At 44.7% G+C, this 20,000-nt stretch overlaps 2 protein-coding genes across 2 annotated transcripts in view; one reads left to right on the top strand and one right to left on the bottom strand.

Annotated features, from left to right (window-relative positions):
- Positions 1–20,000, top strand: part of nebl (nebulette) — a 146,343-nt gene that overhangs the window by 113,759 nt on the left and 12,584 nt on the right. The window lies entirely within an intron of this gene.
- On the bottom strand, positions 2,840–3,199 carry LOC306913571 (large ribosomal subunit protein P1-like; the record flags this gene model as incomplete). The annotated part of the gene is made up of 1 exon (XM_079490324.1): positions 2,840–3,199. One exon carries the CDS (start codon positions 3,197–3,199, stop codon positions 2,840–2,842), a length of 360 nt encoding a protein of 119 aa, XP_079346450.1.

The following is a 20,000-nucleotide window of genomic DNA, read 5'->3' as shown; positions in this document are numbered from 1 at the left end:
TTGCATGGTTTCCTCCGCCATCGGTGTATGAATGTGTGTGTGTGAATGGGTGAATGTAATGCACAATCTAGCTATATAAATGCACCATTTACCTCGTATTCTATAGTTTATAGTAGAAAGGTGCAATTCTGGTAAATTAAATGATGTGGTTACAATGACGTGAGCTGCGAGGAATCCGCTGGGAAATGAATTCTGTCTTGAATTATTCATGTATTCGGTATTCTTCATGTGGGAAGCCATTTGCACACTTGTACTTCATGGGTTCATACGAGAAGTTCTGTTCTTGATGACTTCTGTCTTGCCATTTATATTACATGTTAAGCTGAGCCAGAAGGCAAAGCTCTCCGTCTACCGAGCAACCTTCATTTCTACTCTCACCTAAGGTCATGAAATGTGGATCATGACCAAAAGAATAAGCTTGTGGATACAAGCGGCCGGAATTAGTTCTCGAAACTCTAACCACAAGGCCACTGAGCTGGTGTTTAAACTGATGCTGTTATCATTAGGCAGTGCACTACACTGTCTCTGTGCATTTGATGTAGGCTATGCGTTTACCTTGCTTATTGTAAGTCGCTTTGGATAAGAGCGTCAGCTAAATGCCTAAATTGTACATCGTGTACTGTTTGGAACTATTGGTCTGCTGTTCTGACCGACTTTCCACTCGCGCCCTGGGTCCTCTGTGATACCCATGGCGGGGTTTGAAGTCAGTACTATGACGTCGGTATGACATCAGGAGCTCCATATATGGGCATGGACAGATATGGAGATAGATTTCCGGATGGAAAGACACATACAGAAGGTCACCATATATATATATATATATATACAGGGGACACAGAGAGACGGACAGATATGGAGATAGATCTCTATAGGCATACCGCAGATCTCACCTACACTGCCCACTCAGCACATCACTCACTCACTTTGGCGATTGTATTCTGTGCAAGACTGAGATCATCCACCGCACAGGGCTAGTTCCAGATCCCTGTTAGTAGCATTACTGCTACATGCTTTTTGTCGGGGCTGCTGATGTGTAGCCTACTTACTGTATGTCATGGTGGTGGTAGGCCTACTCAGTGAGCCACTCCACCCGTCCCTTTTTATGTTTCTTTTTAAAGCAGCTATAACATGCATTTTCAAACTGTTTTTAATATTTAATATCATATTGTCTTATGTCGCTCAAACTTATTTCTAATGGTTCAGCCTCAATCACCACTCTGATATAACCAATCCATGGCATTTCTTTTTTGCTTCTGAAGCTGTTTTAGCTGCAGTACCACAATGTCCTGAGGTGGTGGGGGTGCTGATATGCAACTTATTTAATATTTGAGTCATTATAATACTGATGCTAGATAATCCCAGGCTTGTTTCCATTCCATGCCAGCTTGGAAAATCAACAATGGTGGACATTGTAAACAAAGTGGAAATGCAAATTTGGAACTGAAGACTGAAGAGGAATTATACAAAGTAGGGTGATTCTGATGACATCACATCACGCAAAATGATGAGAAATCCTGATTGTTCAAAATTGCACATTTGTGGGGATAGAAAAAATACATATAGGGGAGCCCAAAAAATATATTTTAGAATATACAATGATTCAATTTAAAATCTCCTGCCCAGATGGCAAGCTGTTTTATTCGTATTCATTCGATTTTGTCTTTGGTCAATATATTATTGGCAATTTATGTAAGATTATGGAGCCATTTCCTGCCCTCCCCTCAGACGTGGCACAAGGTGAAGTGTGGATTCCTTCTGGATGTTGTAGCCATCTTACAGTTGCTTGCCAGCAAAGATGAGCCTTTGCTGCACGGTCAGAGGGGAATCATGCCTTCTTTGTCCTGCAATTTGGCCATGACGTTCTCAATGTTATCACTTGGTTCAACCTCCAGGGTGATGGTCTTGCCAGTGAGTGTCTTCAAGAAAAATAAAAGTCTGCACATTTGTTTCCACGTCACAGGCGACATAGGACGAGCTATAAATGTGATTAAATATCGCCACGGACGACATCAGATGGCCCCTTAGTTTGTAATTTATTAAAGGAATCACACCCGTGTGAACTGAGTGGTGTAAGGTCTTATATAGACTGATCAACTGTGGTCTGACGTAATGTCTGACGTAATGAAATCACACCCGTGTGAACTGGGTGACCATAGCAACCGTGCTCATTTTTTGAGCACAGACAGACACGTAAACTAACAAAGCCAGTTGTAGGAGTGGTTTACACCACTAAAAAAGAAATTACCAGCTCTTGGCGTCACCAAGCAACGCTACGCTTCCATGTTGGTGATGTCATCGTTCATTTTCCATCTACGGGTCCCGGGCTGGACACGATTAAAATAAATATTTGTATTGGAATTGGGCCCAGATTGAGGTGATCATACAAAGCATCCATGTTTTCGGAGGTCAATAAAAAAAGCATCGTGACCGTGCGGGACCCTTTCCAGTGCCTATGTTGAAAATGAAAATATGTGCCCTGTGCCATGATTCCGTGTTCCCGGAAGTGTGTCAATTTTGGTGGTGTCCCTTCAAATAGGAGCCGTGCGGCCTGAAAACCGTGGCAGTCATGGAAGGAGTTAAATCAACGCGACTTCTGAATTTTGATAGAAAAATCACACCCGTGTGAAGTGAGGGGCGCTCTTATCATCATACATCATCTCCTTCCGGCCAATCGCAATTTGCGTATTCACTTTTTAAAATCCTCGGTATGTACTTTGCTCAGCCAATCAAATCGTCGCTATGGGGAGCCCAGCCAATCAAATCCTCGCTGTGATTCACACAAACACACAAAGCTGGGCTCTCTGGGCATAGGAGGGGCTAGCGCCCCTCAAAAACAATTTCAGTCGAAGAGACCAAGGCCCATGTCGTCGTCATCAGAGCCCTCGGCCTCGGACTCCTGCTTCTTCTCTTCCTCTATGGCAGCTTGGGGGGCAGCACCATGGGCGGCTCCTGCAGCAGCAGATGCTCCGGCCGGGGCAGCACCACCACCGCCGCCACCGCCACCGGTTCCCACGTTGCAGATCAGACTGCCAATGTCAATGCTGGACAGAGCCTTGGCGAACAGGCCTGGCCAGAAAGGCTCGACGTTGACACCCGCGGCCTTGATCAGCGCATTCAGCTTGTCCTCCGTGACGGTGACCTCGTCGTCGTGGAGGATGAGGGCCGAGTAAATGCAGGCGAGCTCGGATACGGACGCCATTTTTAGACCTTGGATTTCACAGTTCGGAACTTCGGACGGGATGCCTAACCTTTAGCGATGCTAGTCGCCGGATTTCTGGGCCTTAGCTTCTGATGAAGGACCGAGCACCTTAGTCAAGTTCACTTCCTACAACTCAAAGGTTGAAAAACTCAAAGGCCTGAAAACAAACACTTAACTCAAACAAATGCAATTCATGCCCTGTCTGTCTCCCTTTTATTTAGGTGTTGATGTCACAGTTATGTTACGGATATGGCACAGTTCCTTATATGGTTAATGGCTGAGAGGCATTGCCAATGGCTCCGAAATTAGAAATACTAGGTGCAGTCCTTGCATCGTTCCCCTTAAGGTGCGTTCAGTCTTGAATTTAAATATTCGCCTCGGTTCGTCCCGTTTGTGCTGCACCAGGTCGCGCTGCGCCCGTTCGCGGCGCTCGCGCAACTTCTCGTCTTTGCGTTGACTTTGTATGTAACCGCGCCGCTCTAACCATCCACGTCTGAACACACCTGTACAGGTGTGTAACTCTGAGAGTGTACAAATGGAACCAAATGTATCCATTTGGTTGATATTCATTTTGTATTCATCTTTTGGGCCCCAAATCACACCTATTATTTCAAATACAAAGTTTTTTTTTGACTGGGGAGTCATTATTTTGACAGCAGTAACTGCCTGTCATAATTTCATCTCAATTTCAATCTCCCTATCTAATTACTGGACAGCATAAATACGTTGATATTCATTTTGTATTCATATTTAGGGCCCCAAATCATACCCTAGAAAGCACTAGTGTCTATTTCAAATACAAAGTGTTTGTTTTACCTGGGAGTCATATTTTGACCGTAGCAAATAAATGCCTGTCATAATTTCATCCCCTCCTTATCTAATTATTGGACAGTATAAAGATATATATTTTTTATTATAAAGTTGATATTCATGCAGGGAAGAAGCACACTGTCAGCAGTCTGTCGTTATGGTTGTGTTGTGGTTGTTATCTGATCTCCTGCTGGTGTTTTTTCCACGCAGGTCAAATATAAAGAAGCAGGGAAGAAGCACGCAGCCAGCACTTTGTACCATCTGTTGCCCGAAACACTGGATACCCAACACGCTAAAGAGGCCACAGAGTTACAGAGCCAGGTACATCACGCACGCACGCACGCACGCACGCACGCACGCACGTACGCACGCACATATATCCTTATTCTCAGTCTGTGTTCACATGATACGACCTCTCCTCTCATCTCTCATCTTCTCATCCTCTCCTCTCCTCCTTTCAATCTCTCCTCTCCTCTCCTCTCCTCTCCTCTCCTCTCCTCTCCTCTCCTCTCCTCTCCTCTCCTCTCCTCTCCTCTCCCCAGGTCAAGTATAAAGAAGGCAGTAAGAAGGAGATGAGTTCTAATCTTTACTCTCTGCTTCCTGAGACGGCTGAGATGAAGTTTGTTAAATCTGTCATGGACTTGCAGAGTGATGTGAGTACTTAAAAAACTCACGTTAAAAAAAGACTAACCAATCAGTAGACAGGGAAATCGACTAATGACAAGCTTCTAGGAAAATCTTCTGAATCTGAATGCAGATTGCAGCCCATAGATGTATCACAGAGATTTATTTTTTAAATGTTTTGCCCATTGCTGGCTGTCTGAATACCAAAACCATTTTTTTGAGAAATACTGAAAAAATATTGCTTATAGCAGCTTTAACTGGTCTGTAGCACATGTTTTCAAGCACATGTGGGCATGTCCAACTATACTTAAACAGCACATAATCTGGGAACAAAGCAAGGTGCAACGTGCACTGTTGTACTGTAGGTTTGGTCTATGAATTAGTCATGGCTGTGTTTTCATGTAACATTAATTAAAGCAATCAGTGTCTCCCATTGCCTTTAATTAAGAGCCAGGTTGCAAATTGCTACTTAAATGACAGATTGGACACGTTGGAGGATAAGCGTCGTTTCCACACCTTGTGGAATTACCAGAATGTCCTTATCTACTTGGTTGTTATCTTGCAGAGGCGGACTTACCGTTGGGCTAGGGTGGGCTGCAAATAAAAAAATAAAATAAAATAAAGTAAAGTATTGAAATTCAATTCAGCTGATGTGTGTATAGTTATTGTATTTAGTTGTATTATGGTTAAACCATTGAGAGCTTCTGCCTGCCTGCCTGCCTGCTGCCTCTCTTTTTAGGGGCCTGGGTACCCCAAAATGAAAACAAAATAGCCCAAACTTTTTTGGGCTATTTAGAAATACTTGAGTAAAAGTATGCGCGCCCCAAGGGGGGCCCTCAAATTTGCCCCAGCCCGGGGGCCCTCAGCAAGGTAAATCCGGCTCCGGATGACAACTATGTTTTATGTCTTTATCTGTTTGTTTGTTTGTGTGTGTCGTGTGTGCGTGCGTGTGTGCGTGCGTGCGTGTGTGTGTGTGTGTGTGTGTGTGCGTGCGTGTGCGGGCCACAGAACAAGTACAGGCAGAAGGGGAAGCAGGAGATCAGTACCTCTGTTTTCCATCAGATGTCAGAAACCATGGAGACAGAGTTCGCTAAACACATCTCAGAACTACAGAGTCAGGTGTGTGTCTGTGTTGCAATTCACAATGTAGGACATCTATCACTTATCAGACAATCTTAACCAGAGCAACTAACAGTGTTGATTTTGTCGAAAAATGTTCGCCGACTACCTTTTTTCACTGACGAAGACTAAATGGAAACTAAGCTATGACGACTAAAACTAAGACTAAATATATTGACAATTTCGTCAACAAATAAAAACTAGACTAAAATGTTAGAAAGTACTAGTGTAAGTAAAGAGATCCAGTGTAAGTAAAAGACACAAGTCATTTTACACTTGGTTCCATGCTGAAAATAGCTCACTGTGACGCGTTGTGAGCTTGTAGATCTGCTTATTTTCAGTGTAAAATCAGCCATTACGACGGCATCAAGGCCCACCAAAATGTGTGGCGGGCTACTTTTGGTGTGCGTCAACAGCGCACAAATAATTTTAACCCATTAAGATTTAAGACCTGAGGCTGTTTCTACAAATCAGTGTTGTTTTCGTCGACTAAAACTAAAACGAAAAATGTTCGTCGACTACCTTTTTTCACTGACGAAAACTAAATGGAAACTAAATGAAAACTAACCTATGATGACTAAAACTAAGACTAAATATACTGACAATTTCGTCAACAAATAAAAACTAGACTAAAATGTTAGGAAGGGAATAGTGGACAAGAGATCCAGTATGAGTCATTTTACACTTGGTTGCATGCTGAAAATAGCAGATCTACAAGCTCACAACGCGTCGCAGCGCGACGCGTTGTGAGCTTGTAGATCGGCTATTTTCAGCAAGTGTAAAAACAGTCATTACGACAGCATCAAAATACATTTTAGTCGACTAAATCAACTGTAGATTTAGTCGACTAAAATCTTATTACATTTAGTCGACTAAAACTAGACTAACACTAAAACATTCCAGGTGACTAAAATGTGACTAAAACTAAATGAAAGCCATTCAAGAGACTATGACTAAAACTAAAATAGAAATTTGCTGCCAAAAACAACACTGCTACAAATGCCTTCTAGATCAGTAGTTCTCACACTTTCAAGACTTTTTCGAAAACGTTCAAAAATAGCAGATTTTACAAGAGCGTCACTTTGTGCCATGCTGTGATCTTGTAGACCTGCTGTTCATGAATAGGCAGAGCAAAAATCTAAAAGGATTTCCCTTTTTAAATGTGTTTTAAAGTAGACTTAAAGGTATATTCAGTGATTTCACTTAATTCAAATATCACTTATTTTTTCTTATTTTTGGGATAATCCTCCCTACTATAAAGTGTGCTGACCATATAAGGAGTTCCTCCCTGTCCCCAGTGAGCCCCTGGGATCAAAACACCCTAGTTTCGGTTTGGGCTTTGGGTGGCAAAGCCTTCATCCAATCAGGAGGAGAGGGGCCTTCCTCCAATCATGATCGAGTGGGGCGGGCATTGGTGCACGTGCTGTTGGTCTGTTGTACTTCCCCCACTGTAGAGCGCGTGCATGTGCACAACTTGTTACCGGGTGGACCGTTTTTTTTCTCCAAATCACCCAAATCACTGAATGCTCCTTTAAGAGACAAGAACCTGGAGCCTAATTTGTAGTCCCTATAGTACGACGGTGCTACTTGCCAACAATATATATCTCACTCAGTATATCTGTGTGTGTGTGTGTGTGTGTGTGTGTGTGTGTGTGTGTGTGTGTGTGTGTGTGTGTGTGTGTGTGTGTGTGTGTGTGTGTGTGTGTGTGTGTGTGTGTGTGTGTGTGTGTGTGTGTGTGTGTGTGCACGTGTGTGTGTTGGGTTAAATTATGCAGTACAAGAATGATAAGGAGGATCTGTCCAGTACTTTGTACTCGCTGCTTCCTGAAACCCTGCAGACCCAGTTCGTTAAAGAGATGGCCGACATTCACAGTGAGGTGAGTGACTCTGTGATCATCATCTGATGCCTGGTTACTGTGGTCAGGTAGCCATGCCCGGATTAACTCATTCGCCGCAAAGAACACCATCAGGTGGCTGAATTGTGTACTCGAAGACCGCCATTTCTCTATGGAGAAGTCTTATTTTGAAAGGCGTTTTACTCTGAAACAGGTGTTAAATCGCTATGTACCATGTTATTTAATTCGCCCAAACGTCTAGCCAAAATGTCAAAAGACTTTACTATTAAGTATAAGTGCCGAGACAGGTCTGGCAATTCTGGCAGATGCTAGAAGGGCTGGGCAGTCATGGGGCTGAGCCATAACAAAAAGAAGAAATAATAAAAAGGGACATAGTGGCATCTTTGAGCCGTCTTTGGGCCGGTGAAGACCACAAATGCCAGGGCCGATTTTCTGTGCCAGTCCGTGCCTGTGTCGAGATATTATCCTGGCTTGTTCTGCTGATGTATAGCGTCATTAGTTTGATGTTGTTTGATGATGTTTGTGTTTTCAGAGTAAATATAAGGAGGCTGGGAAGAAGGAGCTGATGCACTCGCTGTACTCTGTACTGTCAGAGACTAAAGACAGTCAACATGCCAAGGAAATGTCTGAACTCCACAGTGAGGTAGGTGCGTGCATGCGTGCGTGGACACAAACGTGTGTGCATGTGTGTTTATGCAGTGTCGCGCCTGTCACAGACATGCGTATATTTAAGTTAATTCAGGAAGTTCAATGCAGTTGTCAGCGGCCCATAGAGTATATAAAAGGATAGAGACTGATCTGGCGCGAAGCTCCGCCCCCTCCGCTATTCATGTCAGTGGAAGTTACTCATACGTTTTGAAGCACCCGGAAGGACCGTCTCAAAACGTCTACTTCCGCATTTGCCAACCAAATTTTGGTTGGCAAATGCGGAAGTGCAAACGAGCGCTCAATGTTAAAGCCCAGCTGCACGGGGTTTCCCGGTCATGAATCCACGGGTCCGCCTGTAGTCCCTCCTCTTACCACTAGGGCCCAGTGCTTCAACGTTGGAGTGCCTCACTGGCCCCTTGATTGGGCCGCATCAGCGTCACGTTCTCATTCACATGATTCACTTCATCCAATAAACACACTCATTTCATCTTCATTCCGGCTATTTAAACTGGACGTTTTGCACTTCTCATCCCTGCTTGCTTGCTGCTGCACACTGATACTGCTGCGCTGCTGTCTGCTTAAACAGTTGCTGCTCACCCTCCTCCAGTCCTCCACCCCAGCTACCACCTGTTGTTTTGGATCTGCTGTTTAGGTACGGGGGTACCTAAAAGCAGATCGAATTCATCGCCAAACCATAATATATATATATATGTGTGTTCGCTCTCGTTATGTCCCAACAGTCCTGTAACGCTTAATAGTGTGAATGTTGTGTGAACACAGTGTGAATGTGTTGACAGTGTGTGTGTCAGGCATAGCAAGATGAACTCAAATGTGTGTGCGTGTTGTTTGCGTTTGCAGAAGGCGTACCGTGCACAGGGCAAGAAGGAGGCAGAGACCAGTCTGTACGCCCACATGCCTGAGACCATCGAGACTGTGTTCAACAAGGAACTGGCCAGGACGCAGAGCGATGTGAGGACGCACCTTGACATGTTAGACAGAGAACACAGAGATGCACACAGGCTGGTCGTGTGTGGCCAGACTGTTGCCTCTCGCCATTTTCAAATGCTTCTGTCATACAGTCTGCAGTAACGGAAGCTCTGATCATGAGCAAAGTGATAAAGCGGAAGTGAAGCCTCCTCCCCACTTACGTTTCGTCTAACTATCGCGCAAATCCTAATATAAATCAAAATCATCTAGCTTGCTGCTTAGCAGAAATAATTTTAAAAAAGTGTGAAGTGAGGGGCGCCAATATATTAAAGTCGCAGTCAACAAACACAATCAATCAATAAGCTTATCAAAACGTATCAATGAACTATTAATGCAATAATCGATCATTAGCCGAACACCACTTTGAGAACCACTGCTTTAACAAACAGACACAAACATACTAGGCAATCAAAAAATAAATACATAAATAAAAAACACACATATCGCATATATCTCTCTCACACACACACACACACACACACACACACACACACACACACACACACACACACACACACACACACACACACACACACACACACACACACACACAGTATGCAGTGTTAGATTGCACCCATGCTGTGAAAGCATTGTGCGTAAACGTGTTGGGTGTCAGTTCATTGTTCTATATAGCCTGAAGACACAGACAGTGACCCTACTGCACGTGCACACACACGCACACATGCACACGCACACGCACACACACATGCGCTCTCACACACACAGTGAGGCGTAGTTTTGCTAAAACAGTATATATAGGATATAGAACATGAACCGGGCCAATCCGCTGACCCGACGGCTAAAGCTAACTAGAGCATATAATGCGACACGCTGTCTGGACCGGCTTCGTGCCTCTCTCTGAAGCACTTAAACACTACATCTGTTCAGTTCACTTCATTTATTCATAGTGCAACATCACCCCCAAGGGCTCACTGTACACTTAACAGCACGGAAACAAGGCCATTTAAGACCTGGGACCAGATTCTACAAATGTCTTCTAAACAGTTTTCTGAAAAACCTCTGTTTCTATGTCAGTGGAGCTCAAAGTATTTCATGTCAGCATTATAATGTAATTGGCTGCCGACCCCCCATCTGAAAATATGTTGTTCCAGGGACCCCCCAGAAGCGTTTCGGTCACAGGCTTTTCTTGCACGTTCATCCACTCTGCACAACTGATCAACCTATAGCGGTTATCGACTGAACTGAACGCTGATGAGTTCCACTGACCTGTACATACACGTGTAACCCATCCTTCACGATTCAGTGGCATCTGTGTGTGTGTGTGTGTGTGTGTGTGTGTGTGTGTGTGTGTGTGTGTGTGTGTGTGTGTGTGTGTGTGTGCGCGCGCGTGCAGAAGCTCTACAAGGAGAAGTACAACCTGGAGAAAGGGAAGTCCAGTTACACCAACATGAAGAACCTTCCCGAGGTCGACCACGCCATGGAGGTCAACAAGAACCAGAGTGATGTCAGTATGAGGTCGCACGCACGGCGGGCATTCACTTCTAGTCATTTTTACTAGTTGACTAGTCGACTAGTTGTTTAACCACCTATTTTTTTTGGAAATAAATATTTGTACATTTAAAAACTGTGTACATTGGTGACTATAACTATAATCTACCTGATCTTGAGACCTACAAAATCGTGGAAAAAAAACAAAAAAAACAAAAAAGAAATGTTTTCTTATCAACTAGTCAACTAGTACCAGCAAGGTCGACTAGTGGATTTACTTGCTTTAAGCTTTAGTTGCTTAATGCCCTAACGCACGCACGCACGCACGCACGCACGCACGCACGCACGCACGCACGCACGCACGCACGCACGCACGCACGCACGCACGCGCACACGCGCACACGCATAAACGTTTGAAAAGTTAGTGACCACAGGTCACCCCCTATTGTAACCGGCGTTCAAGGAGTTAAGTAAAAGTATCAATTCTGCAATATAGAAATACTCCATTACAAGTAAAAGTCTGGAATTCCAAATGAGTAAAAAAAAACGTACAAAAGTATTGTCATCAAAATGTATTTAAAGTACCAAAAGTACTCATTTTGCAGAATGTCCCGTTTCAAGTTTTCAAATGCATACAAATAATTTCAACACGGCAGATCTACAAGCTCACAATGCACATTGTGAGCTTGTAGATGCTATTTTCAAATGGCCGAAATGTATATACTGTAGGGCTGAAGTGGTTCATTTATGTTTTGTGATAATAATCAAAATCTACAAAGTAACTAGTAACTAAAGTTGTCAAATAATTGTTGTGGAGTAAAAGTACAATATTTGGCCCTGAGATGTAGTGGAGTAGAAAGTAAAAGTACAGAAAATTCGATATAACTCAAGTAAAGTACAAATACCTCATATTTATTTGAACTGCGTGTCTCTTCCCTGCAGGTGAGTTATAGGAAGTCCAAACAGGATCTCCACAACTTCAGCGCTGTTTCAGACAGGCCTGACATCATCAACGCTACCAACGCTTCCAAACTGGCCAGCGATGTGAGGCCCCCTCCGTGTGTGTGTGTGTGCGTGTGTGTGTGTGTGTGTGTGTGTGTGTGTGTGTGTGTGTGTGTGTGTGTGTGTGTGTGTGTGTGTGTGTGTGTGTGTGTGTGTGCGTGTGCGCGTGCGTGCGTGCGTGCATACAGTAGTGCATGTGTATGCAACTATACATGCATTAGTGACAAGTGTGCATGCCCTATATTGCATGTGCGCATGCACTAGTTAACACTTTAATTGCCCGGGGTTATTTAATCCATTACATTAATGCGCCCATTCGATTTATAAACACGGACCCCTTTTCCGGATGGACCGGCGGAAGTTGTTGCTGTGTGTGTAGCAGCTAACAATAGCCACATCACTCTAGAGTCGATCGACAACAACGGGAGACAAGAATAAATCTATCGAGACTAGCGACTGGACCGCGGAGCGCCGTCTAACACAGGATCTTTTTTCAGAAAAAGACGGGATGATTTAGATCGCAAGTTATGAACGTTTTAAGATTTTCGTTTTCATCAGCTAAACAGAGGAGGGAGTTTTTCGATGACGTCTCACTCTTGCGCGTCACCGAGGATTCCCCAGGAGGCGCGCCTGGGCTATACAGCCATGCGATCTGTTTTCGTATCAATAAACTTCGTCTTTTGGACAATACTTCGTCCTGGGCGTCGGGCGTTACTAATATAAAGGACATAGTACTTCGTCCTGGGCGATGGGAGTGTTAACATGTGTGTGTGTGCGTGCATGCATTATCGCATTAGAGATATTGTCTATAGTGCACGTGTGTAGTAGAGCATCTGAACTGGGTCTGTCCTAGCATGCACGGTTACAGATGCACGTGAACAGTACATTCACATACTGTAGTACATGTATGCTTGTTTTGTTTTTCTTCCTCATATTAACGTGTGTGTGTGTGTGTGTGTGTGTGTGTGTGTGTGTGTGTGTGTGTGTGTGTGTGTGTGTGTGTGTGTGTGTGTGTGTGTGTGTGTGTGTGTGTGTGTGCGTGCGTGCGTGCGTGCGTGCGTGCGTGCGTGCGTGCGTGCGTGCGTGCGTGCGTGCGTGCGTGCGTGCGTGCGTGCGTGCGTGCGTGCGTGCGTGCGTGCGTGCGTGCGTGCGTGCGTGCGTGCGTGCGTGCGTGCGTGCGTGCGTGCGTGCGTGCGTGCGTGCGTGCGTGCGTGCGTGCGTGCGTGCGTGCGTGCGTGCGTGCGTGCGTGCGTGCGTGCGTGCGTGCGTGCGTGCGTGCGTGCGTGCGTGCGTGCGTGCGTGCGTGCGTGCGTGCGTGCGTGCGTGCGTGTAGGCAGCCTACAAGGAAAAGATGAAGCATGTTGTCTATAATGCGAGCTCAGTTCTGGCCAGGTCGGACATACAACACGCCAAGGATGTGTCTAAACTGGCCAGCCAGGTAACACACACACACACACACACACACACACACACACACTCACACTCACACTCACACTCACACACACACACAAATAACACACTTCTGTGCTGCCTTTCGGAACTTTCCTGCAGCATCGCAGGCGTGCATTAATGACAGTATAGAACACCCTCTTGTGTAATATTGCTTAAAATACAGTTTTCAGATAAATTTAGTGGAGTAAAAGTACAATATGTGTCTCTGAGATGTAGTGGAATAGAAGTAAAAGTATTGGAAATTGGAAATGCTCAAGTAAAGTACAAATACCTCAGAATTGTGCGTAAGTCTGTTCTTTCTCCAACTAAGAAACTGGCACAAGTTGCAACAACTCTCAGATCTGTGCACTCGGCGCTGGTTTCCAGTGAGTCATGGAATAGAATTTAAAATATTTGGAGATTTTACCTTCGAGCGCTCTGTTCCCACGAGTTAAAACATTTATAAATAACATTATTATTTCAGACACAGTTGAAACAAACTTCCAGAGGAGCTGTGGCTTGAAAACAAATGTGTTCTCCCCCACTGCCTTTTATTCAAATAAATTCAGCTTTCCTTTGAATGCCTATCATAGTTTTGTTCTCTGTCTTTCTCACCTCTCTCTCTCTCTCTCTCTCTCTCTCTCTCTCCTCTCTCTCTCTCTCTCTCTCTCTCTCTCTCTCTCTCTCCTCTCTCTCTCTGTCTCTCTCTGTCTCTCTCTCTCTCTCTCTCTCTCTCTCTCTCTCTCTCTCTCTCTCTCTCTCTCTCTCTCTCTCTCTCTCTCTCTCTCTCTCTCTCTCTCTCTCTCTGTCTCTCTCTCTCTCTCTCTCTCTCTCTCTCTCTCTCTCTCTCTCTCCAGGTGAAGTACAAGGAGAAGTTTGATAAGGACTTCAAAGGTCAACGGCCGTGCTACAACCCTATAGACTGTCTGTCCTTCAAACACACACAGGCTGCCTCCGCACTGGCTAGTCAGGTACGCACGCACGCAAGCATGCACGCACGCACGCACAGTCGCATGCACACGTACACGTACATTACATAAATGCCGAAAACTTGAAAAGCTCTGTTCCATCTCTGGTCAAACTGGAACCAACATTAGCCATTTCATCATTCACCATTTCATAAAACACTGGAACGGGAGCAGTATGTGCGTGCGTGCGTGCGTGCGTGCGTGCGTGCGTGCGTGCGTGCGTGCGTGCGTGCGTGCGTGCGTGCGTGCGTGCGTGCGTGCGTGCGTGCGCATACAAAATATAACAGAAAGTAAACCACAAAGCCTGTATACCGTTGCCATAGTTGCGCCCACACAACAGCCTGCATTTTGAATGACGTGTTGAAGGGCAACGTGCAGTGTGTGTCATTCTTATATAAGAGGTTGTGATCATGTCCTGAAGCTCTGAATATTAACTACACGACACACACCCCCCCACGCACGCACGCACGCACACACACACACACACACACGCACACGCACACGCACACACACACACACACCGATGAGAACATAGATTGGCTGCTGAGCTGCTGATAAAAAGAACAGATCTGTTTTTGCAAATCAACCACTGTTGAATGTATTTTGTGTTGAGACAGACAGTAGGAAGGAAATCTGAGAGGGAGACAGTGTAGGAGAGACAGACAGTAGGAATGATGAGAGGGAGACAGCGGTAGGAGAGACAGACAGTAGGAATGATGAGAGGGAGACAGCGGTAGGAGAGACAGACAGTAGGAAATCTGAGAGGGAGACAGTGTAGGAGAGACAGACAGTAGGAATGATGAGAGGGAGACAGCGGTAGGAGAGACAGACAGTAGGAAATCTGAGAGGGAGACAGTGTAGGAGAGACAGACAGTAGGAATGATGAGAGGGAGACAGCGGTAGGAGAGACAGACAGTAGGAAATCTGAGAGGGAGACAGTGTAGGAGAGACAGACAGTAGGAATGATGAGAGAGAGACAGCATAGGAGAGACAGACAGTAGGAATGATGAGAGAGAGAGAGCATAGGAGAGACAGACAGTAGGAATGATGAGAGAGAGAGAGCATAGGAGAGACAGACAGTAGGAATGATGAGAGAGAGAGAGCGTAGGAGAGACAGACAGAAGGAAATCTGAGAGGGAGACAGTGTAGGAGAGACAGACAGTAGGAAAGCTGAGAGAGACAGTGTAGGAGAGACAGACAGTAGGAAAGCTGAGAGGGAGACAGTGTAGGAGAGGGAGACAGTGTAGGAGAGACAGACAGTAGGAAAGCTGAGAGGGAGACAGTGTAGGAGGGACAGACAGTAGGAAAGCTGAGAGGGAGACAGTGTAGGAGAGGGAGACAGTGTAGGAGAGACAGACAGTAGGAAAGCTGAGAGGGAGACAGTGTAGGAGAGGGAGACAGTGTAGGAGAGACAGACAGTAGGAAAGCTGAGAGGGAGACAGTGTAGGAGGGACAGACAGTAGGAAAGCTGAGAGGGAGACAGTGTAGGAGAGACAGACAGTAGGAAGGCTGAGAGGGAGACAGTATAGGAGAGATATGAAAGGCTGGGGTAGGCTGGGATTTCTACAGGCGTGGAGACTCATTGATGGCGCAGATCCTTGACCAGAGCCTTTTGTGGCGGTTCTGGACAACCGTGTATCCGACCGACTCAAGGCCGGGCACTGCAGTCCCTGTGGTGGTGGGCCGAACGGACGGTTTTCGAGTTACGTGGGTTACCGACAAGGGGTGTAGTGGGGGGGGACGTGGGGGAGCGCCATCCCCCCACTTCTCTCACGTCTACATTTCTTTTTGCAAAAATCAGTTTTTTGACTTGTCGTTTACTTTTATGGATACGATTAAGCATTGTAAAACCTGTACCTAAATGGGCTATACACGACACATCTGCGTGTTTTAACCCATTTTGACCTGAGATCAGATTCTAAAAAATGTCTTCTACATCCTGACAGTTTTCTGAAAAAGTTATGTTTCTATGTCAGGTTCTTCGATTTTTCAAAAATAGCAGACCTACAAGCTCGTAGCGCGCCACTCGGTGGCGTGCTATGAGCTTGTAGAGCTGTTATTTTTCAATAGCTAAAGCATAACATAATGCTAACACCAAAAAAGTAGCACTACAACACTGGTTACAGTGTGTATATGATGATGATGATGATGTTTACTATTTTGTCCATCAGGTGAAATATAAATCCAACCAGAAGCAGAAACCAGAAGGTTCCACTGACATGCCCAACCTGCTCCATCTGGAACACATCCTGCATGCCAACAAGCTGCAGAGCAATGTACGCAACATTGATTGATTGATTGATTGATTGATTGATTGATTGATTGATTTATTAGTCAATACAAAATGCTAACAGCACAGGGTTAGGATCAGTGTTGATTTTGGCAGCAAATTTAGATTTTAGTTTTAGTCATTGTCTCTTGAATGGTTTTCATTTAGTTTAAGTAAAATGTATTCACCTGGCATGTTTTAGTGTTAGCCGATCTACATGCAACCGAGTGTAAAATTACTTGTGTCTTTTACTTGTACTGGATCTCTTGTCTACTAGTCCCTTCCTACCTTTTTAGTCTAGTTTTTATTTTTTGACGAAATTAACAATAGATTCAGGGCTCTATTTTCGTCCATTATCCCCAAACTTCTTTGCCTTTTTTTTTCTTTTTTACTATTTTGAAAAACATTTGTGGCCAAATTTGACTGAGGGACTGCCATTGGATTTTGAGCAGGTAATCATAGCTTCAAATTGACATATTGGTTGTTCAGATTGACCCCCATTAAGAGTAATGTTGCAGAAAACAACGAGTTGAGAAAACAGGCTTGAAAGGTTCACTTCTGTGGTCTCTAACATTCCACCTAGCCACATGTTTAAGCATTTATTTCATAACGACTAACGTTTCGACCTATGCAGTCTTCATCAGAGTCATGACTCTGATGGTCTTCAAAGACCATCAGAGTCATGACTCTGATGGTCTTCAAAGACCATCAGAGTCATGACTCTGATGGTCTTCAAAGACCATCAGAGTCATGACTCTGATGAAGACCGCATAGGTCGAAACGTTAGTCACTTTTGTATACTAGCACCTAATAAAAGGCTTAAAATGTCCGTGCTGCTCCAGCGTCCTCCTTCTGCAGCCAGTCTACAAGCTCACAATGTGTCGATGTAGATCGGCTAGTTGAACTATTTAAATAGTAAAAAAAAAAGGCAAAGAAGTTTAGGGGTAAGGGGTTTAGCATGGACGAAAATAGAGCCTTCAGTCTTACTTAGTTTTAGTCATCGTAGCTTTTTATTTAGTTTTCGTTAGTGAAAATGGGTAGTCGACTAACATTTTTCGTCATAGTTTTAGTCGACGAAATCAACACTGATTAGACTGAAGTCTGTACATCGTCCCAGTGGCAGTGTGTCCCGGGGGAACATGTTTGAGTGTCCAGCAGTTCTGAATTGTTGTACTATTTGACTGTCTGTCTTTGTGTGTGTAGGTAGAGTACAGGAAAAAGTATCAGCAGTCTATAGGACAGTCCCATGTGACTGTGGAAACGGCTGAACAGCGCCACCACAGGGAGAATGCAGTACTGCATAGCCAGGTACTGTTCAGCGCACGCGCACACACCCATGCAAGCACGCACGCACGCACGCACGCACGCACGCACACACGCACACGCACACGCACACGCACACACACACATATACATTCAATAATTATTTTTGCGGACGGGCTAAAGCATCTTTTTGACAGATGAGCACAGGGTTGGTGAACATTACTTTCTAAAGTAACGTCATTATGGTTACTGGATTACTGCCGTTAAAAATAATCCCTTTACGTTACAAGATTACCCACTGGGAAAAGTAGTTGTTTTTTGCGTTATTGACAATTAACCCATTTTGGGTGGGAACCCCTTTTGGTGTTAGCATTATGTTATGCTTTAGCTATTGAAAAATAGCAGATCTACAAGCTCATAGCGCACCACCGAGTGGCGCGCTACGAGCTTGTAGGTCTGCTATTTTTGAAAAATAAAACGACTGACATAGAAACATAGCTTTTTCAGAAAACTGTCAGGATTTAGAAGACATTTTTAGAATCTGATCTCAGATGGACCTGTGCTGGGCTTGCTTCACCATGACTAAGTTGATGTTGATCTCCTTTCACGTCTCCGTTGACCGAGAGCCCATTCCTTCAGGAAACCTCAGATTGTTATTCTTTTTGCCAGGTGAAACCTGGCTTATGATCACTGCTGTTGGCTATGAGGACCTAAGCACGACCAGGACCTGATTGGTTGGTCGAGTCTGACCCCATACTCTGAAACGCTGCCTAAGCCAATGGGAGTCTGACCCCATACTCTTAAACGCTGTCTAAGCCAATGGGAATCTGACCCCATACTCTTAAACGCTGCCTATGCCAATGGGAGTCTGATCCCATACTCTGAAACGCCGCCTAAGCCAATGGCTTAGGTCTTAAATGTAAATAAGTAACGCCACTGTTTTGGAAAAGGTAACATTAAGGCAACTGATTACTCTAATGGCAAAATATTCTGTATTCGCTACAGTAACCCCGTTATTGTGTGTGTGTGTGTGTGTGTGTGTGTGTGTGTGTGTGTGTGTGTGTGTGTGTGTGTGTGTGTGTGTGTGTGTGTGTGTGTGTGTGCGTGTGCGCATGCGTGCATGTTTTCAGGTGAAGTACAAAGAGGAATATGAGAAAAATAAGGGTCATGGGCTGATGGAGTTTGGAGACACTCAATCATACAGAGTATCTAAAGAGGCTCAGAAGATACAGAGTGAGGTATCTGTCTGTCTTGTCTGTCTGTCTGTCTGTCTGTCTGTAGAAATACATCTAACATATTGTAACTGTTAGACAGCATGATATTACAGCTTTTTATGTGATTTATTTTGGTAAATTCGGCCACATTATAATAATACATTTTATTTATAAGCCGCCTTTCAGGGCACTCAAGACAACAGGTTAAAACAGTTTAAACAGACACAGTTAAAAGCAAAACATAACTAGCTTGCAGCAGAAGACAACAGGGGTCAGCTATATGCCTGCCTAAACAGGTGGGTTTTGAGTAGAGTTTGGAAAATGGTGATAGAGTCCATGTTTCTAATATCAGGGGGGAGGGAGTTCCAGAGGTGGGGGGGCAGAGCGGCTGAAGGCTCTTGACCCCATGGTGGACAGACGGGCTGGGAGGACTTTCAGTTTGATGGAGGAGGCAGACCTAAGAGACCGGGTGGGAATGTTGAAGTCTATAAGGTCAGGTATGGGGGGGCGAGGTTGTGAATGGCTTTGAATACACATTGTGTATTGGAACCTTAGTATATATTAATAGAGACGTCACCGGATTTCTCCACCCATCCACTTGCATTAAGTTGCTCAAAAGCGCATGAGGCGATTTCACTCCTCCTTCCGGGTAGGAACAGAGTGCATTCTGGGATGGATTGGACCCAAACACATGAACGCGCTGGCCGTTGACTATCATTGTACGCGTTCACGTATGAAACAGCGTTCATGTGTCATCATGAACGTGCGCAATGATAGTCAACGGACCAGCACGTTCATGTGTTTGGCCAAGCGCAATAACAAATATGGCCACTATGTCCATTTCGCCTATTTCCTCCGGGTGCCTCTATTAATATATACTCTAAGATTGGAACACACATTTTGTCCTCAATAAGTAAATGTCTGAATACTTTTGTCTCATAAAGAAATTATGTGAGACACTGGGTTCTCTCTATCTACTTTGAGGAAATTGTGAATATAATATGAATGTATCTCTTTTTCTCTCTCTGTCTCTCTCTGTCTCTCTCTCTCTCTCTCTCTCTCTCTCTCTCTCTCTCTCTCTCTCTCTCTCTGTGTCTCTCTGTCTCTCTCTCGGTCTCTCTCACTGTGTCTCTCTCTCTGTCTCTCTCTCTGTGTCTCTCT

The sequence above is a fragment of the Electrona antarctica genome, assembly GCF_951216825.1.
Source record: "Electrona antarctica genome assembly, chromosome: 20".
Classification (NCBI taxonomy): Eukaryota; Metazoa; Chordata; class Actinopteri; order Myctophiformes; family Myctophidae; genus Electrona; species Electrona antarctica.
This window is presented reverse-complemented; position numbering and strand designations above follow the sequence as displayed.